This window comes from Oreochromis niloticus, linkage group LG14, assembly GCF_001858045.2.
Source record: "Oreochromis niloticus isolate F11D_XX linkage group LG14, O_niloticus_UMD_NMBU, whole genome shotgun sequence".
In the NCBI taxonomy this organism is placed as follows: Eukaryota; Metazoa; Chordata; class Actinopteri; order Cichliformes; family Cichlidae; genus Oreochromis; species Oreochromis niloticus.
In genome coordinates, this window is record NC_031979.2 from 29,478,424 (window position 1) to 29,502,549 (window position 24,126).

Consider the following 24,126-nt stretch of genomic DNA (forward strand, 5'->3'; position numbering starts at 1 on the left):
AGCAAAATAATCACTGCTTTCTGAGCGCTGCAAACCATCAACCACTAATGTGACAAAACAATAAAAATTATCACGGAAAACATACAGCATGTGACTTTTTGGGTGGAGAGTAAAACAAAGGCTTTAGAAGGGCTACATGGGAGGGCATGAATAAAACTGCTCGACGAAGGACTGAAAGAGAGCTTGCAAGAAACAAATATGATGGCAAGTGTGCAAGCTCCCCCTATTGGTGACACTGAAATTTTACACCACACTGCATATTAGTACAAGTCACAGATGGACATAACATTTCAGGCTCAAATGAAGCTATGCAATGTGCTTAGTATAAAAGTTGTTGAATCAGCAACTAAACAAAAAGAGCAATGTGGAAAAAAAATTTTCCAAGACTTTTGTAAAGTCAATAGTCTTTAGTGAGCTCAGTGGAGTGTACTGACTATTGATCTGGATGACAATAATTGCATGAAAAGAGGTACGGGGAGATCAGTGGAAAAAATATACTTGTGGGAGCTGTTTCAATTATTGAGCAGTGCAAATGATGTAAAGGGAGTCCATTCATTCTTCTGCGTTTGTTTCCAAATGAAATATATTCATAGTCGATGTGTGTTTAAGCGTGTCAGATTCAGCTGGGTTGCTAATTCTGCTCTGTGGACTGTTTGTAGCTGTTAATAGCCAAGAATTTCTAGTCTGCATGAATCATGTGCAGACATTACAGTTGCAAAGGCCAGTGTATGTAGGAGTCTACATCCAAACTAATATTCAATAACATCAGCAGCCAGAACACATATCTCCAGTAAGACACTAAAACGCAGTATTGCTGTAGACACCAAAAAGGGGAGTAACGCAGAACTGTGCGACACCAAATTTAAGATATGGATTCAGCAGTGATTTTAAATAGACAATAGAAGCTAATTTAGATGTCAAAATGTAAACAATTTTGTTCTAAATGGTTATATAAAATGCAAATGCTAAAAAGATTTCATTGAATATGCAACCCGTGTTGCTCAAAATAGTCCAGTGGCAGTTACTATTGATTTTTAAGACACAATTTTCACACAACGCAGAACTTCCTTTATAAGCAGTTTATTTATGAACATCTTTCATCAATAGCCATCTCTAAATAATTACATTTTAAAATCCTGATGTTCACATTAAGTATAGTATGCCATGTAAAATAACAACTAGGTTTCTCTACCTGGCTTTCCTATGTTTCTATTGGTAAACCTCCAAATGCCACACTTCATATCATCCTCAAGCATTTTCTATCCATGTTGTGACTGTTTTTTCCCCAATGTCCCTGAGTGCTATGTTCAGAAATGTGATGCTTTGTTAGAAATTCCAAGGCTGTGGAGAGCAGGTGCAGGGCCATTGTGACAAGCACAATTTATCGGCTGCTCCCAAGCAAGGGAACACATTCAATAATGTGCTGGGAAGATTAATCCATCCCCCACACTGGGCTGGGCTCACGGGGTGCCGCGACTGAGGTAATTTACACATGCAGGTAACCCAACTCAGCAGTTAAGGCCTTCAGAGTTAAAGTCTGTATATTAGCATTTCCAATCCATTTAATTACAATTTCTAGTGTGACACTGTCATGAATTAAATCTACAAGATGGCACACATGCCGTACCTTGTAATCTTTTGCAAAATTTTAAAATACAATTTGTTGCAGCACATTTAACAAATGACTCATCAAATACTTTGCATATTATCCCCCAGCATTTATATGATGTACACTGATTTGACAGACGATTAAAACTACTTGAATAATACGACCATTTCATTATCATGTGGCAATGTTCTGAAACCTTGAAGCCTGGCACTGACATTGGTATTACCTTGGCACATGCCACCTAAAATGGTACTCCCTAATAATCAAGATCTCTCCCAGGAGGACAATGATAAAACCCAAGCAGGGGTGGGTGAGCGGGCGCCTCCTGGGTACAGTGTTCCAGCCAGGCATGTCCTACCAGGAGGAGGCCCCTGCATAGACCCAACACTAAGAAACTAGTCCAAAGGAACATCCCTAATCCTTACTTATGCAAAAAGACAATGCCATTTATAAATAATCTTGTTTTTATTATCACAACAACTTGTCAAAGTTGCAGAGTGCCCTGTGGTGCACAAACTATGCAACAACAACAAAGGACATGTCAACGGTCTAAGAAATTTACTTGCCATCCAGACTTCCTGCACTCAATTTTGACCGGGCATCCATGTAATACACTGCAACAAACCAAACCTTCGAGGCTCCATCCCACAACCCAAATGACCTAAAGGATGCCACGCCAACCTCCTAGATCCACACTATGCACAAAAAGCCAGTTGCTTCTTTATGTCCATGTCCTGTCAACTAAGGGTTTTTCTGAGCAGGAGTTGGATTTGACACAATATGGTGCAAGTGCTTTAAAAACTGTATTTGAACTGTGTTTGATAGATGGCTTTACAATTATGTATATCAATTACAAAGGTGGAGATGTTTCACCAAACTGGTACTTATATTGCATAATTATGGGGGTAAACAACAGGTGTCATAACAAAACAAAAAGTAAAAATATTAATAAAATACTGAAAACTACAGTTCCCATATGCGGCAAAAACCACATCTTTCAAATTCCAATTGATATTTCCAAGTTGTATGGTCTTGGCAGACATCTTTTCAAGTAACTATAGTGCCAGCATAGTAGTAGCAACCATAAGGATAGTAGGATGATTCACCAACCATGTAGTTTTATCTACAACTACATGAAAACTGCTCAAACATATCTTACGTCTGGGAGTAAACGACAGGTGTCTTTCATTCTGAAAGCAACAGAATGCATTTTCCATGAAAGCATAGACTCTATAAGGGTGGATCATTGACAAGCAGAAAGAGCAGCAGGCAGTTAGACAGACATGATGTACAGCCCTGCATAATCAGCTCTCAGCCCCATTAATCTGGGGCAGGCTGCAAGACTTGATGAGACTGTGATGCATATGGAGAAAGGTCCCTCCCTCAGATGTCATTTTGAAGAACAGTGTCAGTGCTACCACCAAAGCAGGTGCCCAGTCATAGAGCCACACCCCCTGCCACAACACCATCATGCTCAGAGGACAAACACTTAAACACTCAGAGGACATCTGGATTCTTCCCACTTGGCAACAGAGCTAAATTTATAAGAGCAGCACACAAATAAATCCACATGCACAGTCAGAGTCACAAAAGCACAAGTACTGGGTATGAAAAAACCGAAAGATCTCCATAATTGGTGTCTCAAGAGTATGCAATAACATACCTAATTCCTGAGCCCACAGGTACGACTGCTGCAGGATCACAATGGGTCAATGAAAGCCGGGCTCTCTCAGGGGAAAAGGGGCATTAAACAAGAGAACACAATGCAGGGGTCATTGTGCAAGATGACAAGGTTCACTAGACCTTTTCTGCTGCAGCTTCAATGCTTCCCTCAAGGCAGGTAAAGCTACAGAAACCTGTTCCATTATAGCTGTAGGTATTTATTTTTGTTGCACACTTTTCATCTTGTTTTTCTCAAGAGGGTTATGGGCTTGATCTTTATATGGATGCCATTACAGTAGAATTATAAACCATAACTTTAGTGTTTATACAATAAATATTACATGTAAAACATGAACAAATATTTCGTCAATGTTATTTAATTAATTATCAAATGCAGAAAAAAATCAAATGAAATAGAAATATTAAATTGACTTGTGGATGGGTGTTATTTTGTTTTATACTACTTCTTTTAAGGTAGACAGCAAAAAAAAATCTCCATGGAATCTTTAGTCTAAAATTGACAAATAAATTGACAAAAGCTGAAGCTGTAGAGTTAGAATTTGACCTGCAAATAATAACTCTGGCTCCAAAAATGCCATGTTGCACATTTCCCGTATGTGCAAATTCTGGTGGTGTCATCGAATCAGGTTCATTTTATCCGCTTTTAGAAAGCTCATGAGCCACAAAAGGAATTACACAATCCCTCACACATGGTCTCTGGATCTCCTTTTACACCTAAACATCTGCAGTTCCATAACAACTTTAGGAGCTCCATCTTGACATTATTATGTGATACAATTTGATTTAAGAAAAGCTCACAAAGAGAGGACAGAAAATGACCAGTGTGTGGTAGCAACACTGTCTCCAGGAGTGCCACAATAATTCGCTTTGACTTGTTTTGCAGCTAATGTTTGTCTCTCCTCCCCTGAACGTCTCACTGCTAGTTTCCTATGATGCAAACGAACTAGTCTCTGAGGTTGATCTGGGTAGGAGTTTCTAGCTGAATGACAAAATTTAATTCAAATTCAAATTTCTTTTTTTATGCTGTGACTCTTCAAGAAAACAATTTAAAGGCCACAACCTCATAACACAAAATTACTGTGTCACATTTATATCATTTATTCCTGAATAAACATTACTATCACAGCAGTTTCAGTTGTAAAAGAGGTGTCGCTCGTGGGAAGCGTAAAGCCAGATTTAATGAGGCTTGCTCTGTGCAGGGAGTCAGAGGCTGTGACTGTGACATAGTCCACTGAGACTTCACTCCCCCAGTTCTGTACTGGGCGGTGTATGCGCCATGACTTTTATAGTCCGTAATATTTCATGACCCTATACATTGGTAAATCAGAGTGAAGCAGATGAAAAACACTGCAGCAACAGTCAGTCTCCTAAAATAAACACTGCTACAAAAACCCTTCCACCGTGATGTGTTTTGGCTCAGTGACATTAAGGTCATCAGAATAAGCAAGTGCAACCAGGCATCCTAAATGAACTCCCTAAATAGTGGTTTTCGTAAGATGGCTTTCTGAAGTCATTTGTGTTGTAATGGAGCCGCACCCTGCTGAGTTGTTGGCTTTTTCAATTGACTACAACACCAGTGTTTGGGCTAATGAATGTTAGATGACTCCACACTTTCATTAAAAAAATAAGACAGACTGCAGACACAGAGGTCTGGAAAACAAAAGGAAGAAAATCACCCCACTCTCAACAGCACAGCATCTCTGTTAAACAAATTTGTTATTAATATCAAGCATTAAACTGTAAAAATCTCTCTATATTAAGAGGTTTAATTTACATTACCTTTCAAATGAAAACTAATATGAATACAGTAAAGTATCTCAGGAAGAGATTCAACTTCAAGGAATAAACAGTATAGACTAAGTCACCTTATAGTACTTATCAAATAATTAAATCCCTGTCCTTTTGACACATCATTTCCACCTAAAATAGTTACTAATTTGAAACAAAGCAATAGTGCCACCTAGTGTTTTAGTGAAATTGGACACGTCTTCACAGGCTAAGCCAATGACGGCATTCAAAACAACAACGTGTATTATTAGACGACATAGAGTCTTAATATCAATATTATTCATTAAGTTTCTTTAAAAGCAGATAAGGGGAAATTAAATGGCTTTATTAACAATACAGAGAAATTCAGCACCACAGTCCTTTTTTAATATTATGTATAATGTCCCACAAATAAACTAGGTATGGAACCACTTTCATTTCCATTTCCACATTTCCATTACAACTTCCTGTTTTGGGACTTTGTAACTTAGGAAAGCCAAGACGAGCTCCTGGAAAAATTACACTGCAAAAGCACATTTCAAAGGTCACTGAAAGCAGAGCAGGCACTGCAGCAGGGAACTTGAACAAGATTACCAGAATCAAAAAGAAGCAGCGTGCACAGAAGCAGATGAAGGGTCCTGGTTTGGTTGCTAACTAAGATAAACACTAATACAACTCAGATGCCTGCTTGTCAGACTTAGTATTTCAACTCAATGCTTCCTTACTAGCAGATCAAAACTTCCAGGTGGATTTCTTGTGCTGCTGCTGCACTTGCTTGATATTTGGCTTGGGTTAGCAGTAGCTGACCATACAGCTGACTGATTTTATTACTAGTCTCTGCTAACATGGTTGAGAATACTCTGGTATGCTGTAAAGTATATTAAAATAGCCCTTTAGTTTGGAATTTGCATTTTTTTCCCTTCTGTTGTTTGTGATGTCCTCAACCAACAACTTAAAGTAAAAAATATAAATGGTACAGAGTTTCCTGATTTTATTCCACTGAGGCACATGTAAGACTAGGTTTCCTGTTTCTTCGAGCAGTAAAATTACTGGCTTGTATTGAGATGAGATTTTGTGTTTATACCACAAGTAGCAGATTGGGAATGCTGTGTGTGCCCTTCACTCCTGAAGCTTCGAGACCAGCAGAAATTAAAGTACCACAATCCTGTAATTATCACTTGAGCCTGCCCACCAAATGCCGCATGCTCATGCTTAAAGACTACTTTTAACAGTTTTGTAATTCCTACTGTCATACTGATCTACCACAGAGTTGGATTTCTGTAAGTAGTGCCAAATGTACCAGGACTCTGCTTCACTTATTACAGGTGTTCTTTCAGAAAGGCTACAGGCCTGTTTTATTTCTGCACCTCCATGCTCCTGCTTTGAATGTCTGCCATGCTCTCTCAAGGTTTTGAAGGTTGGCTCAGGCGTCTAGATCAAATAAATGCCTGCAGTGACAAATGGTACGACAGCCACAGCTGTATCTTGACTCTATCTGTACCCTCTGGTATGTTTGCTTAATATAAGCAAAAAGTAAGCTATGAAGAAATAACTACACCATTGCAATTCTCTCCAGTAATAAAACATACAGTAAACAGGATAATTATATAAAAAGTTTCTTGCAATGATGTTTTAAGAATGTGTTTGCATATTACATGAAAGCTAGAGCAGCTACTGTTATATATGCTGATTGTTACCACAAATATATAGCACTGCAAATCAAAGAGTACTAACAGGAAGGGTTTGAAAAATGTGACCAGTGCCAGTGCAGTGAAGCCTTTCGATGTCCCTTCTTGCAGCTTTGGGCACTTTTCATTGTGTAAATATAAAACACTACACCTGACACAATCTGCTTGGCTGTCAAACTCTGCTTTCCCACACTCAACTTAAACACATTAGCGTCTTCAGTGCCAGTCACAACGTTACTCATAGATTCTATAACCATTTATTCTTGGTAATGAAAAGAATCAATCTGGAAGGTGGTTGGCAGGCTTCCACTGCTACTTATAAGGCAGAGTTGTCTTTTGGCACATTACAAGCATTTGAAGTGCCTCCAGTGCTGTTCCCAGGGTTGTCCAGTGTGTCTAAGAAATTACTTGCATATCATTTACACTGATTGTTTAATCAGAGATCGTGACTTGGCAGAATTACTATAATGGATGTATTAGAATTGCATGACAGTTTTATATGATGGCACAAGATCAGCATATAGTACACTTCCTATTTTAGGCTATTTGATGATGCAGTTAACCAGTGCAATTAAGAATGAGTGCAGCAGTAACATGAGCTCATACCTCTGGGTGACACTGATTTACATCAGCCAAAAGTATTGCGGCGTGTTGACAAAAATGCTTATCTTACAAAACAGTCTTTACACTGGAAAATGCCAAAGTGGTCATTTTGAATCATATTTCATCGCTTTTCTTAAAATAGGTTTATTCATCATATAGTAAATTTTGGAGTGTGTGGGATATTTTAAAAAATTAAATAAATAAAACAACATGACTACTTACTGTATACTTGGAACTGCCGAAGGCATCATTGTGGCCCCATAGTAAGCAGCGTAACCTTACCTAGTTGGCTAACTTATACATATTTTTTTAATGAAGGCTGTCCTATCATCAGCAAGATCTAAAATAATAACAACAATAATAATAATAATACTCACCAAAGTCATGTGTAAGTTATAAGTTGCTTCATATATTTTACAAAAACACATAAAAACATTCCAAAATACATATAATGAATGAAAGAAGAATATAAATACAAACAACTGATAAAGAGGCTAGAGTAAAAATTTAAGAAAATATTATAAGAAATTACACAAAAGTCAAATTGCACAGGTGGATTTTTGTTTTCATTTTTCTTTAATGGGGAACAGCTTTTATTGATTTAATGATAAAAGACAGTTTGTTCCAAAGAAATGGTGAATACACAGTCCCCCTTTGTAATTGATTCTCCACTCTGAGGGTGAATCAGTTATTGTTCTGAGATATAAAGTGGAGCATGCACTAAAGTGAAGATAAAAGTGAAGATGCAAGGAGCAAAGGTAATAAAGGTGGATGAGTTTAAATGCCTGGGGTCAACAATTCACAGCAACAGAATGTACACAAGAGGGGTGAAGGACTGATTTCAAGCAGGGTGAACTGAATTTCAGGAGTGATTTGTGGCAGAAGAATAGAGTTAAAGGGGAGGTTTACCAGATGGTAGCGAGATCTGCTATGATGTGTGTACAAAAAGACAGAAGGCTGAGCTGAAGTGGCAGAATTGAAGAAGCTAAGCTAAGATCTTAACTGGGAGTGACCAAAACAAGGGCAGTTTTAGAAATGACTACATCAGAGGCACAGCTTTGGAGACAAAGTTAAAGATGCAAGGCTGAGATGGCTTTTGCAGTGAAAAGATAATTAATTGGGCAAAGGATATTGAAAATGTAGCTGCCAGGCAGGAGGAAAAGAGTAAGAACACAGAGAAGAGTCATGGATGTAGTGAAGGAAGACATGCAGAGCATTGTTGTGACAGAAGAGGATGCTGGGGATAGGGTGAGATGGAGGCAGATAATCTCCTGTAGCGACCCCTAAAGGGACGAGTTAAAAGAAGAAGAAGAAGTAGTGAATAGGAAGCCAAAGTAATTTTGCAAGGACTCGAGTGAAGTGTTTGTGAATAGCTTCGCTGCTTTTGCTGCCACGACTATAAAGACAACTATAACCATGGAGAACTGGGCAGGTTGCAGAGAACTGCAGGAAAAGAGTGCAGTCCATGACCCATGTTGGTGGTTCTAGTGTCTAATGTTTATAGCCAAAAAATACTAGCAACTGGCAGTGCTACCCTTCAGCCTCCTAGTAAACACACTAGTTCAAAATATGTCTCCTTGTTCCCGAGTTATCACATTCACAAAGTTTTCAGAAAACTTGACCTCTGACCTATACCTTGAGCCAGGATTTGAAGGACACCGGGATTTGAACTTGTCCAAGATTAAACCTTTGGTATCAATTTGAAAAGCCTAGATGACTTCCTTATTGAGTTACTGCATTCACAACATTTTCAGAAAATTTGACCTCTGACCTTGAGGTCAAGCTCATTGAGATTCACACTCATCCAAGATTTTAATTAGCTGCATCTATTGCATCAATTTGATAATCCTGTGTCGCCTTGTTCTCGAGTTATTACTTTCACAAGCTTAGGTGTCCACGCTGCCCACACGCCCGCCCGCCCAGTAGGCTGACGACCATACCCTATCAGCCTTTTATGATTGAGGGGTAAAAACTACTAGATTTAGTTATTTCAGCTACAAATGTTACGTGTCATTACTTACATGTAAAGAGCATAGCAAACTGGAAGCACAGAGAACAAGCTAAATCTCCTGCCTGTGTCTCTGCAGCAGGCAGTTCACCTTGACAAGAATACCATATCCTCAACAGAAGGCATAGAATCATGGGAAGCCAATAACCAGATGTCAACCACAAACACGTTTTTTTTTTAGCTTTCAGCCAATTATAAAACTAACTTTCAGGGTTTAAGGTCAAAAGATCTGTGGGAAGCTTCCTTCATCTGATAAGCAAGCATCTGATAAGCAAGTGTGGATTATAGCATTAAGTAAAAATGTTTCAGTATTACTGTGACAGGCAAAACAGTTTAAAGAATAGTAACTGAACTGTGGCAAGTATTTAATATCTGCTGGATGGATCAATTATTTTTTCTGGTGTGGCATGTCCTCATCTGTCCTCCCACACATTTTACCCTGGCACATGCCACAACTGAGCTCCATTAATCAGAGCTAATTTTATAAAGACTGAATACCCCGCACTCGATTCTCATGCATTAACCTTGTTGCTGCCCCTTACCACCCCTGAAAGTTGGAACTAGTGTGCACTAGTGTCTGTTCTTCAGAATATGTGCGTGTGTATACGTGTGCATGTATATTTTAAGCTTTTGTCACTTGTTAGTGTACCTATTCCTGCCATGCTATAAATAACACCAGTCACAGGGAGGGATGGAAGCCAGTGGAGTGCCTTGACAGCAGAGGGCATAGTGGCCTTGTCTCTCTAGGATATGGGGATTAAATTTGCTCTGCAGCTCACTACGGATCTCATATAGTGTGCTGTTGCACATTATATAGATAATGCACAGATTTTAACATGCTGTATTACTTATCTATCAAGATATAAAACAACATTCAAACTGTTATTCTTATGTACCTCATCATATAGAATCATTGGTGCTTCCACCTAGGATATGATGTTGCAGGGTCTTTAAGTTTACTCTTATTGTGTTTTGGGACCAAAAGGATTTTTAAAAAAATTCAAGTGAAAATGACCTTCCAACAATACAATGCAAAACAAAACACACCCACCTGGAACCAGAGAATAATTGATACTTGATAAATAACAAATTTCTTCTCAACTGAAGCAGAAAGTGTGAGAGAGGTGAGTTCTTCCCATGTTTCCCTATGCTTTTGACATATGCAAGTGGAAGGGCAGGAAAGGCCTCACTAGAGCCTTACTAAGAAATATAAATGATTGTATATGGAAACACCGATGTTCTTCTGATTACAGTGGTCCTGAACTATAAATAAAAGCAGGTCCTTTTCATGTTTCCTGCCTCATAGCACAGTGTAGTAAAAACAGAGTTTAATTTGGGGGTTTTTTCTTACCTTGACTGTGGACACCCAGGAAGTGACCACAGAAAATGAGAGGAAGTTTGAAGTGGAAAAGCGCTACACACACTGTGAGAGCTCTGCATCCCGCAGTACTGAAGCTTCTTGTGACCATGGTACCTTCTGACACCTGGAAAAATATAACAATATTACAGCTGAAATTAACTTATGGTACAAAAATCAGTTCAGGACAAACAACAGCTGCAGGGTGAAGGTGCCCATAATACACGGGTGCACAGTATTAATATAGGTTTATAGTTTTACAATTGTTCTAAGTCAGATAAAATATATCAGTTTACCTTTAATAAAATGTAGAGTTTGATGAATTAAGACATTCAGAAATATATACATAAAAAATGTGAAATCTGAAACAAACAAAATGTGCTTCTGAAATCTAAGACCATCAGGAAATGATTAAACATTTCAATCCAGTAGTACCTCTAAGTTACTTGAAAAGACAACAATAGTACAAGAGAATAACAATGGTAATCATAATTGATCATAGCAGACACTTCAAACTTACTTGGCTGTGTAAGATTTATTAATGGTGTTAATAAATACATAATAAAGCTGAGGTTAGGTGGTATATAACCACTATTAAATACTTATTATTACTTGCTCTTAATTAAAAAATGCATACTCATAACTGTGTTTATATCTGCAGAGACACATATTCTGTCTTCACTAAGCAATGGAGTGAAGTAAAATGTGGGCAAAGCTCCATCTTCCCACTTTAATAACTCATAGACACTATCTGGCAAGGTATACTAAGTGCTATCATTCACTCTGACATTTAACAACGAGCTTCCAAAGGAAGAATAAAATCAATACACTAACACTTTTATGCATTCATTTATTCAAATCTTGACACTGAGGAAAAAGATGATTTGGCTCCATTTCATAATTAGACAAAAATAAAAAATAAAGACTCTTGATCACCATCCATTACAACACATCAGTCTGGTAGAGTATTGCTTAATCCAACATACATAACCACAATGGAGAACTGAACATTTAATGTGATTACATACCAACTTGTAATAGTCAGAGTTGTGACTATTATAGGGTTATATATAATTGAAACATAAAATCCTTTTAGTTGTAATAATACACATACACAACATATTTGACAAAAGAGAACTTACTCTCACCTAATTGCTAAGTTCTGCAAGGAGTAAGTTTTTAATGATTCCTGATAAAGTCAGCAAGAAAAATAAACACAAGTAAAGATTTTTTTTGCAGATTTTTTTTCCTTTTTCTGAATTTCATATTCTGATGTTCACTAGTGCGTTTTCTGGGTTGGAAAAATCTCATTCTCTCACAGAAATCCAGAAAAAGAATGGGAACGTCGGCTTCTTGTGCCAGGATTAGAAAAGTGGCAACATATAGTACAGTTAAGGAAGAATCAATATCCTCCCTATGAAAATATTTCCTGAGTGCTGTTAAGCAGAGCAAGGATTTTTTTTTTTTAACACAGCTTTTCCAAACATCCTAGTTTTATTTTGGATCCTTACATTATTTTACTTTCCAAGCAAAAATAAAATTATTTCACAAAAAACAAGAACTACCAGGGTTAAAATTATTAAACCCGCTGATGCTAACAGTCAGCTAGCATCAGCTAACTGATGCTGTTATCAGGCTGTTATCAAAAGCCTGATAACATGCTTTTGATAACAGGCTTATTAAAAGCCTGTTATCAGGCTTTTAATAAGCCTCTCAAGCTCCTCCAGATTTGATGGTCTGCCTGCATGGAGCTTGGTCTTCAGTTCAACTCACAGATTTTCAATGGGCTTCAAGTCTTTATGGCCAAAGCGTCATCTTATCTGACCAAGGGATGCACTTGGTCAGACAATCTGGATGCAGATTCTCCATCCAGATTGTCCTTAGGATGCTTCAGTCTAGCTTGCAGGTTTTGTCTTGTGCAGAAGTGGAATTTTTCGTGCACTGCAACTTCGGAATCCATTCTTGTGTAGGGTTCTTTTGATTGTCTTCTTTTATACCACAATTCCCGACTTGCCTGAGCGATTCACTCATGTGTTGCCAGTTGTACTGGGGTCTTAAGACACATCTCTCACTAGTTTTCTTTCAAACAAGACTAGAGTCTTTGAAATGTTTGCTCTGGCAGGCATGTTCTGCACTGTGTGAATTTCTTGATGATATTTCTCACTATAGTTCTTGACACTTGAAAATGCCGTGATAGCTTTGTTTATCCATCTCTTACTTTGTGAGAATCAACTTTCTTTCCCTTAAGCCTAAACTGATTTCTTCTGTTTTGTCGCTTTCTCAAGTGACAGCTCCAATCCTTGCTTGAGGTTTTCATACTGTGTGTAAACTGGAAGATAACACTAAATTTCAACTTACTTAAATTTCAGCATTACAAAGTTTGTGGATAAATGTCCTTTCTTACATGCAAATGTAAGTAGGAAAAACTCAGTGGTTTTAAAAAGTCCTCCAAGACATTTTAAATATGGCTGGCTTTTGTTCAATATATCTATACATTAGAAAGAAGGCCTTATTGGTGCACTAAGATGGTTGATCCGTGTTTTCTTTATAGTTCCTCTGATCCCCACAGTTACCAGAAAATGAGTGTGTTGCAAATTTTCAAATAGCTTTTATAACACCACGTGCATTATGATATCTATGGCCCACTGATTATGGCATATCATTTCTAACATGGAAAAACGTAGTGACTGATAAACATATCACTATTTTGCTTGAGATTTGAGCAGAAATAGCAAAAATGGGAAAATATGATTTTAGTCCAGAATTGCATTTTTAAAGGAAATAAAATATTTCAAGGCTATAGTTAATTATACTGAGCACAGAGCTTCGGTATACCAATGTTCCATAATAACCCAAACTTGTAAGATTAAGATTAAATAATAGAATATTAACCAAAAGTGAAAAGACAGCTTTTCAGCTGAAGACCCAAAACGAAAAGACAGCAGATATCCTTGAAGACGGTTATGTGGAGACTTAGCTTAAAAAATAATTACAGTTGACAAATACCACATACGTTCCTTTGAACTTAAAACTAACTTTTTAAGTCTCTGAAAAGGAAAGCTTCAATCCAACTAAAAGTCTTCAGTGCTGCAAACAAGAAATGATTAAAAATGCCCACAAGTGCTACAGTTAGTACTACTTTACACTCGCCCCCAAATACAATAAAAACACAACCACATACACACACACTAACACACACAGTACCTTCACAGTATCTGCACCTCTGTGTTGCCTTTCTGTTGTATATCCCAGAAATGAGTGAAGCTCACCGCCTGAGTGACTTTCTTCTCTTTGCCTCATCTGTACACACACAACTGCCACAGCTCTCTTTCCTTGCACCAGCCAAATAACCTCTGCAAACACAGAGGGAGAGAAACAGATGGGAAAATGAAAAAAAGAGAAAAAGCAGATCAAAACCAGTGGATGGGAAAAAGAAGAAAAGAAAAAGCGAGACAGATTGCATTGATAATGTAGATTGTCAGGAGCTGCATTCATTGTAAACCAGCATGCACAAAGTAAAAGCTGCAGAGTTACACTAATTTGATTTCAAAATCCCCCAAGTGCTGGCGTTTCCTTTTCTATTCAACTTCTCTCCACATTTCAGCTTTTGAGCTTCAAATCACAACCCTGGCTATGGTGCACTTAAATTACAATGATTGCAGAACCTTATTGAAGCTTGGACAGCATACCCTATAACCTCTCTTTGTACAAAGTAATTGAAAACATATTAAAGTCACAGTAAGGGGAACAAAAACAGATATGCTTTGTAAAACAGTCCCTGTCCTAAATCAAAAGAAGCAAGATAAAAATGGCCGTAAAATAGTGGTAATATATCAGAGCAGCAAAAAATAGTGGAAGAACAAGTGAGGCCAACTATTCAGACATCACTGGCTTTTCTCATGTATATTTCTCTGGCATATATGTCAACCATTAAATTACTAGACCCAGTAAAATTAAAATATATTAAAATGATAACAGGCAGTTCACCATTTAGAGGTTTTTCAAATTATGCCAAAATAGTTATCATCACAAATATAAGGACAGAAATCACCACTCTCTTATAATGTAAGCAACAGAAGCACAAAATCCATCTCTACATTTCAAAAGCACTTGTCCAACTACCCAGGCTACCCATTCTGCCTCTGTCTGTTAAACAGCTCAATTGGAGAGGTTAATGTCCCACACAGTATAATACAGCTATTGTTCAGGGTAGTATTGGGAATTTGAGACATATATTAAACTGTCAGACAGGCTCCTATAATTTAACCAACCATTTTTGCAGTGTTTGTAATTCTGATGTATTACTTTAGGGTTCACGTCATTATCAGTGAGGTGATGACATTAATTTGTCAACCCTCTGTAACCACGTCATTGCCCTTGTCAACATTGTGGTAAGAACAGAGGTCACCTGGATAATAGAAACGCTCCAGGTTTTAAGAATTTTGGAACTTTCTCAAAAACATAAGCTGATGCACGGACTTGAATCCAGGTCTGGAGGCTGAAGGTCAGTCTCCCTGCTGACTGCAAGCTGCTGTCCAATAGGTACATTAGTCATATGCCTCCATCACGAGTATATAGGAAAAAACATCATTCCTGAAAATAGAAAACTCCAACACCATGAAGGGGCATTTCAACTGAAATTCAAGGTACATTCAGTCTACATTCATGCCTGAATAAATAATTGTTACTTTTTGTTTTTATGCTGTCAAATTATTGTACTTAGTTGGGGTATTTGGCTATGATGCACAAATACAGAAACTATATTGGCAGGCACTTTATTAGGTGCACTTGTTCAAATGTTTGTCAACAGAAATATTTTGTGAGCCAATTACATGTCTGCAACTCAGTGTAGTCATGTAGACACGGTCAAAATGACCGGATTTTATCACACAATCATCTCTAATGTTAACAGAGAATGGTCCGAAAAAGAAAAACCATCCAGTGAATGGCAGTTCTCTGGATGTTGGATGGATCTCTGGATTGTTGATGCAGGGGTTCACAGAAGTATAGCCAGACTGTTTCAATGTGACAGGGAGGTACCAGAAACTCAAGCAACCACTTGATACAACAACAAATGCAGAACATCTCTGAACACACAACTTGTCAAACCTTAAAGCAGATGACTTACAGGAGTGGCTACAATTCAAACAGGTTCGCCAAAACTGGACAACAGACGATTGGAAAAAAGCCGATGAGTCTTTTTGAAGGCTGCAACATTTATATGGTAGGTACTACTTTCACTGTACTCAAATTGCCTCTACAGTTACCAGGGCTCAGTCCAATAGAGCACCTCTGGGATGTGGTGGCATCACAATTATGTAGATGACAAATATGCAGTAATTGTGTAATGCTATCATTTCAACAAGGACCAAAATCTCTGAGGAATGTTTCCACCACCTTGTTGAATCTATCCCATGAAGAGTTAAGACAATTCTGTTGTTTTTTCAAGTCTGTTTTAACCCGGTTTAAATTTCAGTTTCCTTGCACTTAGCTGGAACAATACTATAAAAAAATGTAGCTAAAAAAACTAACTGAAAAATACTGAAGAGGATTAGGGCCACTGGAAAAAAAAAAAGTGGGCACGTCTTTTTTTTCTTTTTTTCCAGAATTCTGAGAAAAAAGTCAGAATTCTGAGATTAAAGTCAGAATTCTGAGAAAAAAGTCAGAATTCTGACTTTAATTTTTTCTTAGAATTCTGAGAAAAAAGTCAGAATTCTGACTTTAATTTTTTCTTAGAATTCTGAGAAAAAAGTCAGAATTCTGACTTTTTTCTCAGAATTCTGACTTTAATCTCAGAATTCTGACTTTTTTCTCAGAATTCTGACTATTCTGAGATTAAAGTCAGAATTCCTTTTTTTTTTCTTTCCAGTGGCCCTAATCCTCTTCCGTAGAAAAAGTTTGCATTGACCTATCCATTAATTAATTTAACAGGTTCGACATTGCAACTTACCAGTCATGATGTTATTATGCTTTGCAATGTGGGTAAAAAAGGGGGAAAAAGATTCCCCTTGTTTCTGGAGCTAAGGGTAGCCAATAGCATTGGCTAACTTCTTGGCTAACGCTAGCTTAAAACAACATGCTGTGATGTTATGACTCCTCTCTGGCTCGGCCCGTCCGGTCAACTCCTGCAAATCCCTCAGCCTGAAAAAAATATTTCGGCACAGATTTCTGCACTTTTTATACTTTTCCCAGTAAGGAAGGAATATCAAACATATGCATAATTCATTAAGTGATATTACTAAAGAATATGGTAGGGTGAATTGTTTTTTCTTTAGATGTTTTAAGGGGTTTTTTTTCAGGATGCCATCTTAAAATGTCAGCGTATGTTCACCTCAGTAGCAAGGATGCAATGTTATGTAAAACTAATTAACTAAACATTTGTCATACCATCATCCCCCCCCCAACAAATGCCAAATTATTCCTCAAAATAGAACCAAGGGGAATTAAAATCTTCTGAGACTGCTATTAAGATGTAGCTGAACTAATTTGTTCTGAGGAGAGTTGTCAGTGACTACTTGTTTAATTCTGATTGTTAGAATATGAATTGCTATATAAATTCTCGTTTTCTGTTTCCAAGCAAAATTGTGTTACTGTATATATATGATATTACATTTAAACCTTTCAGAAAGTGGCAGGGCTGTGGATATTATTACTGCTTTTAAACAAATGTGTTTAGTTTGTTTACTTTATGTAAATCCAAATATTAATTTTGAAATATAAGATATGTTTCTCATGATGCAGTATAAAGTGGTGATGGTGGAGTTGACCATCTGATGGTCATTTACTCACAAATGAACCAAGATGAAATAATCAACAGAGGAAACAGCACTCTTTATGATTTATTCAATTAAAAAATAAAATAAAAGTGAGTCTTTTTAACAGCAGTAAACAGAGATTACAGACACATACATATACAAAAAATACATTCATTTTTATGTCAGCTTTGCTCCGTACAGTTGTCCCAAGTAACCAATAGGTAAACTAGTGTGGTGTTTCTGCGCTAATGAAGGTTGACTTTTCCACATAGTCCTTCAGTTTGTTTGCAGGCAAGTGTCACAACAACCTTGGTTCTAGTGCAGAGACAAGAAGCGTCTCCTGAACATACCACGGATGATTAAAAACACTGTTGGAGCTGCAACCACAGCAAGAGCAGTGCAGAACTGTGGGAAATAAAAGGAACAGGAGCACAAAATTCAAGTTCAAATTGAAGCAGTATCAATATTGATTTGATCAAGTATATTTCATAGAGAAATATTATACTACACTACAATACCTGATAGATTTAGATTTTAATATTCAGGATATCAAGTTTGAAATTCATGACTTCTTATCAATGTGAATATCATTATAGTGTGTAATGAAAGAAACATGTTACAGGCTACACAAAGACTGATAATTAAATAAATACTTTCATTATGACATACTGTGTTTGAACCTAATTTGGGTTGTTAAATCTTATGTTGGTCACTGAGTTGGTGTAGATATGGATATTACACTTACCTTAATAGCAACACTATAGTGCTTTTGAAATCTTTGTACATATACACTGAAGAGGGCAAGGCTGCAAGGAAAGAATGAGTCTGCATCTTCTGAGTCTCTGCATCTTTTGGAAAAAAATATAGATTTTTTTTCTGTTGCATATATGTACGTGCAGTAAGCTGCATTTTTAATACAGACAGTATTCAAACCAACCTTTTGTACAGAGCAATTAGAAGCAATTCCTTCTCTGCCAGGTATAACTCTGAGATGCCAAGTTTAATCAGTATAGACAGTGGCAGCTTGTAACCTTCTTCAGCAAGGATACCTAAATTATACCATCCCTGTGGAAAATGACAGGTATGACTTACTAAAACATAAACAAATGCACACGATGTATACAAAAACATAGCAAAGGTGTAATGTAAAAGCAGGTAAACCTGGGGATTGTTCCTTAGTGCTGCCAGTGTGTACATCTGTGCTGCAGAAAACAAGTTTTTCTGCCTGTTACCATGCCTCTCGTAAAACAAGTCGCCCATCTTAATAAAAGCTGGGGCAAAAACAGATTTCGAGATCAAATCAGGTATAATACACAAGTCTGCAACTGTGTGTATGCAACTATTGCATTTAAAGTTAGTGACTTACCATAAGTGTTAGGATTTTGACTTTGGATTGTAAGGTTGTAATATCTCCACATGCAGTCTGATGCATAAACAGGATCCAGAAAACCTCCCTATTGACATAAAAGTGATAAATAAAGAGGGAGAGCTGAAGTAAGCAGGAAAGTGACAATAACATTTAGGCTAATAGAGACAAATTTCAGATTTACATTTCTGTTACTTACCAAATTTTGTTCACACAGGTATGCCACATTAAACTGTGCAACTGCATATCCTGCTTCAGCAGCCATCATGTAATATAATAGTGATGTGAACCTGTAGCGAAGTCAGAAGATGAAATAGCTGTAATTGCATTCTAGTGATCTGATCAGGATTTTGGCAACTGTGACTAGAGAAAGACTTTACACGTCACTCTTGAGATAGGCATCCAAAGCTTTGTGTAAGACGCTGCCCAAGTATCCGTTGTGCTCCGCTGCCCACTTTACCCACCTGCAGTCAGTTAAGAATACATTCTGGTCAAGGCACAAATAGTAATGCATGTGAATTGAAATAAATAAAAAGTAATTTGCTGACAAAACGGCGTCCGATGGATGTCTGTTGACAAAGCCAGGCATCCCAGTGGTCCAAATGTCAGCAATCAGAATCCCTCCCCTGATATTTCCTCTCTCTGCAGACTTCAGATAGTACTTATAGGCTATATACTGTAGGAAAGATCAATTAGTTATAAGATATATTAGTTATTACCACTTAAAGGACCCATGACTTATACATTACAGTGGATGATGATGTTACAGTTGAGCTTACCTGATTGGCAGGTTTTCCTGGATAAAGGCCCTGTGAGTAAATCACACCAAGATTTAAGGCTGCTTCTGGACACATGAGGAGATCGGCCTGTTCCCATAGCTGTACGGCCTGTTTGTAGTCGTTCTCAAAGTGCTCATAGTACCAGGCCAAGGCATTTATTGCAGGAACATGACCCTGTAGGACAGATTATTTTGAGAACCAGAATGAGATGCAAACTTAAAGTTGACTCCAGATGTCACAGCATAGATAACAAATATGTCATAAAGAAGTTATTAACATTTAGCCACCTTATCCATTGCTTTCTTTAGGAATGTGACAGCTTTTGGAATGTTCTTTTCCACTCCATGTCCCTACAGAGAGAAACATTCATATATTACAAGTAGATGTGACTAAACACTAATGAAGGTGGAAGGAAAAACCTTTAGATTAAGATAATTCTCCATATTGTTTCATATTTTATATCAAAAGCAAATCTGACCTGCAGAAGTACTATCCCATAGTCATACATTGACACTGGATCCTCCCACTGGACAGCTCCCCTTTCATAGTGTCTCACAGCCTCCCGGATGTTTGGAGTCACTCCTTGCTGGCCCCAGAACAGCATGCGGGCAATAGCTTGCTGTAAGACAATTGTGAAGGTATTACTAAAATCGAAATGTTGAAATCCCTCATTTCTTGAGAATGTCTTTACTTGTGATGTTCTACATTATCATTTCAATCCACTATTTTAGATTTTTTTAACATTAAATTTCAATTTAAACAAATGTCCCTGTAAAGCACGTAGAGATTGCAAGCATTGCAGTGCATTAATAAACCAGGAGTCCAGAGCTTCCTTTGCCCATGCTCCACCTCTCCTTAAATTTGCCTCTGTAGTTCTTGCTAACGAAAATCAGTGATTTTACTTCTGTGTTTGTCTTTGTGGAAGAACAATTATACCAACAGTTATACCAGCAGTTAGTCTTGTGACAAACCCGTTAACTCAGTCTTTGTCTTGATGAAATGTGAGAAGCATACTTGAAACAAAAGGGCAACAACATAGTCAGTAGACTACCTCAGCCTCAGTTGCTCCCCTCCGAGCCTGATGTTTGAGCCATTGAAAGATGTGGTGGTTTTCACTGGTCTGGATATTCAACATCTTATCATCATTCACAAAAATAGCCTCAACTGTTGTCTAAAAAAGGAGAGGAAAAAGAGGAGACAAATACTGCTGCATTTTTTAATGAACTAAAGAAACAAAGATACATTTATTGAGGACAGAAATCCAAAAACTGTAGCCATGATAAAAAGTACTCTAAATGTATTGGTAAAGCAGGTCATGCATTGTGTAAAAATGATATTTATATAGAAAAAAACAATGCTTTCCAAACCTGCTGTGGTGAGGGATTGTGACGGTCTATAGTTGTCTGTTGAGCAATGTTAGCATAATAGGCATAGGCCAGATCATGATCCTTGGGCTGACCATGCAGTCCAAGGTGGTGCAGGTGCCCAAGATGCAGCAATGCCAATCGATCACCCTTTTGGGCACCCAGCAGGCCCAGGAGCCAAGCCTGCATCATACATTTGAACATGTGAGAATATATTGAAAAAAAGCTTTTAAAAAACAAATAGTTTAAGTATAAATGACCTGATAAAACAGACCTTAAAAGGCTCTTTCTGGACTCCTAGGCCAGTACTGTAAAGCACAGATGACATGTGCAGAGCTCGGGTATCAGCTAGACAGCCAGCTTGGAGAAGCAGCGATAATACTTTGCTGACCACTTCCGTGCTGCTCGCTTTGCCCAGCTTATGGAGTGATAAGGAGTATAGTGCTCTGCCCAAATCATGCAGGCTAACTGGTCTTCCTTCTGCAAGTCACAAATTAAACTTTAATGTGTTTAATCACATGCAGAATCCAAAACAGCAGCTATTACAACTGCAGAAAAGCGGACAGCATTATATTTTAAAATGCACTGGCAATTGAAAAGATTATACTTCGTCTCTCACCATGTTTTAAAACTAATAATTTGGCCAGTTTAGCAGCATGTCTTCTGCGAGGAGCAGCTGCTTCCCACGATTCACACTGTGGATTCGATGTTTGTCTGTGTTTTACCACCCACTTATGGAAAACATGAGAGCAGGTTTCTGAAGAAAAGCAGCACAAACACATTACTCACAGTGTCATTACTTTAAAAAGTTTAGTTAAAAAGTTATTTTTTGCACCATCTAGTGTAAGTAGAACCCTACTGCTGGTATTACCAGCTTCTGTCCTCTGCTGGATCTTGATTGAATGGCCACTGATCTTGACATTCATGTCAAAGCTAAATTCTTCACAAGTCTGCAGCCACCTGGTGAGATTTAAATTCTGTATAACATCTGGAACATAAAAGTCAGACTGAAAAAGAAAGATATAATCAGACTTGAACGCAGTGAACAGTTGAGTTGGATGTAGCTAAAGTACAGTATTACTAGAAGTACCATAATGTCAGGCACTATTCGGTTGCGGTGGTATATCACTGGTCCATAATAGCCTTTCACTCCTGGTATATACTTCCCTCCTCCAATCACAAAATATCCCTCTGTGTCATCAAGCATGATAATAAATCTAAACCTGTAAAGCATGTTATACAGCAGAACAGCACATAGTGTTAAAGTACACGTCAAATGCATTTTTTCCTCTGGGTAATAACTGAATCATGTCACAATAGAAATAGACTTACATATATTGAGAAGTTTTAACTGTTCTTTGGTCTTTATCCAAGCATACCATATTGACAGTCACCTGAGATCCAATGACAATGAGCATTTTTTTTTCATTATTATGATGATGTGCATGATAAACTGTATGCTGTGTGAACAAGAGACTACTTACTGTTCTACCTTGCACCATCACAATAAGATTGCACCACACATTTAAAGGGACCTTGAATGAAGAGAGAAATGCAGAGGATTCCTGAGACTCTCCATTCATCTGGATGTGTAGGTGACCTGTGTTTAATGTGAATGAAGATGAGCCTTATGTAAGTCAAGATACTGCGATAAATAGAATATCTGAGAAAAAAATTAACTATACCTGAAGTTGTGAGGAGTATTGCTGGTGTGATATAATTATTTTGGGAATTTATATGATGAAACACGCCACACAAGGCTTCCTGGCAGTGTCTGGTTACAAATATCCAGATGGAAAGCGTACACCTAGAAAACCCCCCATAAAAAAGACTTGTTTAAATGACCTTAAATGGTAACTTCAATGACAGAATGGAAAACTAGTGGATATAGTGTAAACAGTCTATCATACCATGGGAAAGAGATGGCTTTAACACGTAAATACTCCAGAACCTCATTCCTGTAGGGATTCAGTGTCTTTGTGATACCAAAGATTTCTCCAGTTGAAGCATAGATTGAAGACAGCAAATGAAGCGTTTCTAAATGAAATTTGGAAGCCTACAAGTTAGCATTGTTATTGCAAAGTTAAAAAAATGAGGACTATGTGAGTTTTTTCCATCTTCCTCTGAAATCTTTAAGATTCAGAGAATATTGCTGTCAAACATGGTGAGAGAATTTTTTTTTCATAGCTTCACTTTAACTTCATATAGAGTTAACTTTTAATCTTACTTCTCTAACCTCACCTTGTTCCAAGGCACACTGTTTCTGGATAAACTGTTTAGTTAGCTGGAGCATTCGTGTGCCCCAGGCAATACAGAGCTGATGTTGTTTGACACGTCGACTTAAGTAGGGCTTAGGTTTCAAAGTTGCCACATGTTGAGCTCTGACAGACTTCTCAGTATCATCATATCCAGTGTGTCTGACTGAGGCTCGAAGGATACAACTCAGCACCCACTGAGAGTCTGGAACAATCCCATCAGGTTGATACACCAACCAGTCTGGCAGATTCAGCTTCATAGTCCTTATTTTATTGACACCTGGGACACAAGCCCACTGTCTTAGCAGAAATGTGCTTATGGTGCCAGTTTCAAAGGATACAACACAGTCCAGCTGTACTGTAGCAGGTTTATCACAAGAGTAGAGTACTTGCAAAAGATGGTCTGGCAAAGCCTCCTCTGGAGGATTCAGGATTTTCACCTCATCTAAACCCCAAACAACCTGTATGTGACAGAAGACAAGCATACATTTGCTTAGAAGACTACACTAGAAGGAACCAGTGTATTAGTGAAGTATTGGTGAAGGCAAACCTTCTCCTACCTGCATCGTGAGGCAAAGCTGATAGATATATTTGTACAGTGTATGAAAATCCATTGCCCAAGCATTAATCTTGCTGCAGTGAAACACAAGCATCAAGACCCGGATCTTATCCTGCTCTACCTCAGCTACTCTCCTAGGTAAATATTTGACAGCACAAAGCTCCACCCACTTACTATATACACCTTCGTGGAGCTTTCTGGATTTGGTTGCATTTCACTGCTGACAATATAACGAAAGGTAACCCAATATCTTTCACCCGTTTCCTGAATCTAAATTTCACAACCTACATTTGAATTCTTTGTGCTGATCCAAACTTTAGAGTCAAATCTAGA

At 37.8% G+C, this 24,126-nt stretch overlaps 1 protein-coding gene across 2 annotated transcripts; it reads right to left on the reverse strand.

The window, feature by feature from the left end:
- Positions 1 to 17,522: 17,522 nt before the first annotated feature.
- On the reverse strand, positions 17,523 to 24,116 carry si:dkey-24p1.6 (protein sel-1 homolog 3). Of its 2 annotated transcripts, XM_005460686.3 has the most exons (23): positions 23,795 to 24,116; positions 23,221 to 23,695; positions 22,890 to 23,016; positions 22,665 to 22,786; positions 22,464 to 22,579; positions 22,312 to 22,373; positions 22,070 to 22,202; positions 21,851 to 21,986; positions 21,599 to 21,736; positions 21,254 to 21,459; positions 20,983 to 21,162; positions 20,667 to 20,786; positions 20,094 to 20,234; positions 19,903 to 19,965; positions 19,616 to 19,789; positions 19,385 to 19,512; positions 19,217 to 19,300; positions 19,036 to 19,126; positions 18,837 to 18,924; positions 18,632 to 18,741; positions 18,408 to 18,535; positions 18,216 to 18,318; positions 17,523 to 17,875 (listed from the first exon to the last, which is right to left on the reverse strand). In XM_005460686.3, the coding sequence occupies exons 1-23, from the start codon at positions 23,885 to 23,887 to the stop codon at positions 17,786 to 17,788; spliced, it is 3,108 nt and encodes a 1,035-aa protein (XP_005460743.3). In that variant the 5' UTR covers positions 23,888 to 24,116; the 3' UTR covers positions 17,523 to 17,785. The 2 variants fall into 2 exon arrangements, with proteins under 2 accessions (XP_005460743.3, XP_019200589.1); XM_019345044.1 differs by having other exon boundaries at positions 19,217 to 19,512.
- Between the last annotated feature and the right edge of the window lie 10 nt (positions 24,117 to 24,126).